The sequence below is a fragment of the Gavialis gangeticus genome, unplaced genomic scaffold, assembly GCF_001723915.1.
Source record: "Gavialis gangeticus isolate Ggan-Ray unplaced genomic scaffold, GavGan_comp1, whole genome shotgun sequence".
NCBI lineage: Eukaryota > Metazoa > Chordata > Crocodylia > Gavialidae > Gavialis > Gavialis gangeticus.
Window position 1 is genome coordinate 42,671,703 of NW_017729031.1, and position 1,453 is coordinate 42,673,155.

Below are 1,453 nucleotides of genomic sequence, written 5' to 3' on the forward strand. Positions count from 1 at the left end.
CGAGCTTCCCCCCCCCCCGTGCGTGCACTGCTGGCTCGGGGGTCTCCCGGGCCCGGGGTGGAGCAGGGACACCGGTTGGGGGCACCAACTCCTCTGCGCTGTCCTGTTGCAGGGCCAGAGCCGGACCTCGAAGCCATCCAACTGCAGCATGTCGTAGAGCCGCGGCGGACAGAGCTGCGGGACCCCGGTCCGAGCAGTGACGGGGCTCCCTCCCCCCTTTCAGGGCTATAAACACATGACCAAAGGCTGCCGGTGCCTGGCACCAAGGTTGGCGTCATTGCTGCGCCGGCACCTGGGGCTGTGAACACGGACCAGCCCCCTGTAGCCGGTGCCCAGCCCGCCTGGGCTCCAGTCCACAGTGCAGGGCCTTGTCCAGCCTGACGCAAGGCCTGGGGGCTTTTGGACTTGCTGAGCTGGGGCCCTGGCCTGTCTCCCAGGGGTGCCCCCCACCCACGTACTACAGCACTGCCCGGGCTGGGGCACGACAGGCCTGTGGCCTTGTCAGACTTGGTGCTGGACCTGGGGGGGCAGCACCTTGGTGGCACCGTCGGGGGAGGGGGATGTCCTGTGGCCCCATGCGGCTCCAGCGCTGCCTCTCCCTGCCCAGCCCTCGTGGGAGCAGTGACGAGGCTCCAGGCGGGTCCGGCACCACCCCCTCCCGGGGCCAGCTGTTGCCCCTCTGGCTGCCCCCAGCTGCAGCAGGGCTGGTGTTTCCTGCTTGGCCCAGCTGGAGGCAGAGGCGAGCTCTGTGCATGGTGCTGCTTGGAAGGAAATAAAGTGCTAGCACAGGTGTGGGCTCACTGTCGTGGGGGCTGGGGGGCCTGGCCCATGGTGCTGCAACCGGGGTCTAGGGTGGGGCCGGCTGGGCGCAGCCAGGGGTTCACGTCTGCTGCATGGGGCAAGGGAGGAAGGGGGCGACCACAGCTGGGCCCTGCTTACCAGTCCCACACCTCAACTTGGAGGCAGGCAGTGCTCTGAGTCCCCCACGCTTCCTCCCAGGGGCTGGCCCAGAGGGAGCTCCACTGCCCAGTGCCAGCTGTGGTGGCTGCTGGGGGGGCCCCAGCCCCAGGGCTGGGCTGGGACCCCTCCCCAGCAGCCGGGGCAGCTCCTGCCATGTTTCCCCTCCAAGCCCTGCCTGGGAAAGCTGCCCACCCGGCTGGGGAGCACAAAGCAGGGGCAGACCTAGTGCCTTCCTGCCTCAGAGATGGGGCAAGGACACTAGGTCTCTCCCCTCCACCCCCATCCAGCCCCTTGCAGGGGCAGCTGGGAGCTTCCTCTGCTCTCCCCACCCAGGGCATGGGATGGGGACGAGGGGAGTCCCTGCCCACACGCCCAAGCAGAGGCCACTCACAGCAAACTGTCGGAGACAACAGGTTCAATTGGACGCAGCAGGTACAGACTGCAACACCCCCGTGCCTGGGCCGGGGCACTGCCAGCCACTGCCCCCCACCCC

The 1,453-nt window shown here is 68.8% G+C and overlaps 1 protein-coding gene across 1 annotated transcript in view; it reads left to right on the top strand.

Annotated features, from left to right (window-relative positions):
• The window catches only part of ZFAND2B (zinc finger AN1-type containing 2B), a 6,433-nt gene extending 5,909 nt beyond the window's left edge, over nt 1–524 (top strand). The window contains exon 5 of the mRNA XM_019522960.1: nt 113–524. Within this exon, the coding sequence (XP_019378505.1) occupies nt 113–157 (45 nt within the window). The 3' untranslated portion in view covers nt 158–524. The remainder of the gene's footprint in view (nt 1–112) is intronic.
• The last annotated feature ends 929 nt before the right edge of the window (nt 525–1,453 follow it).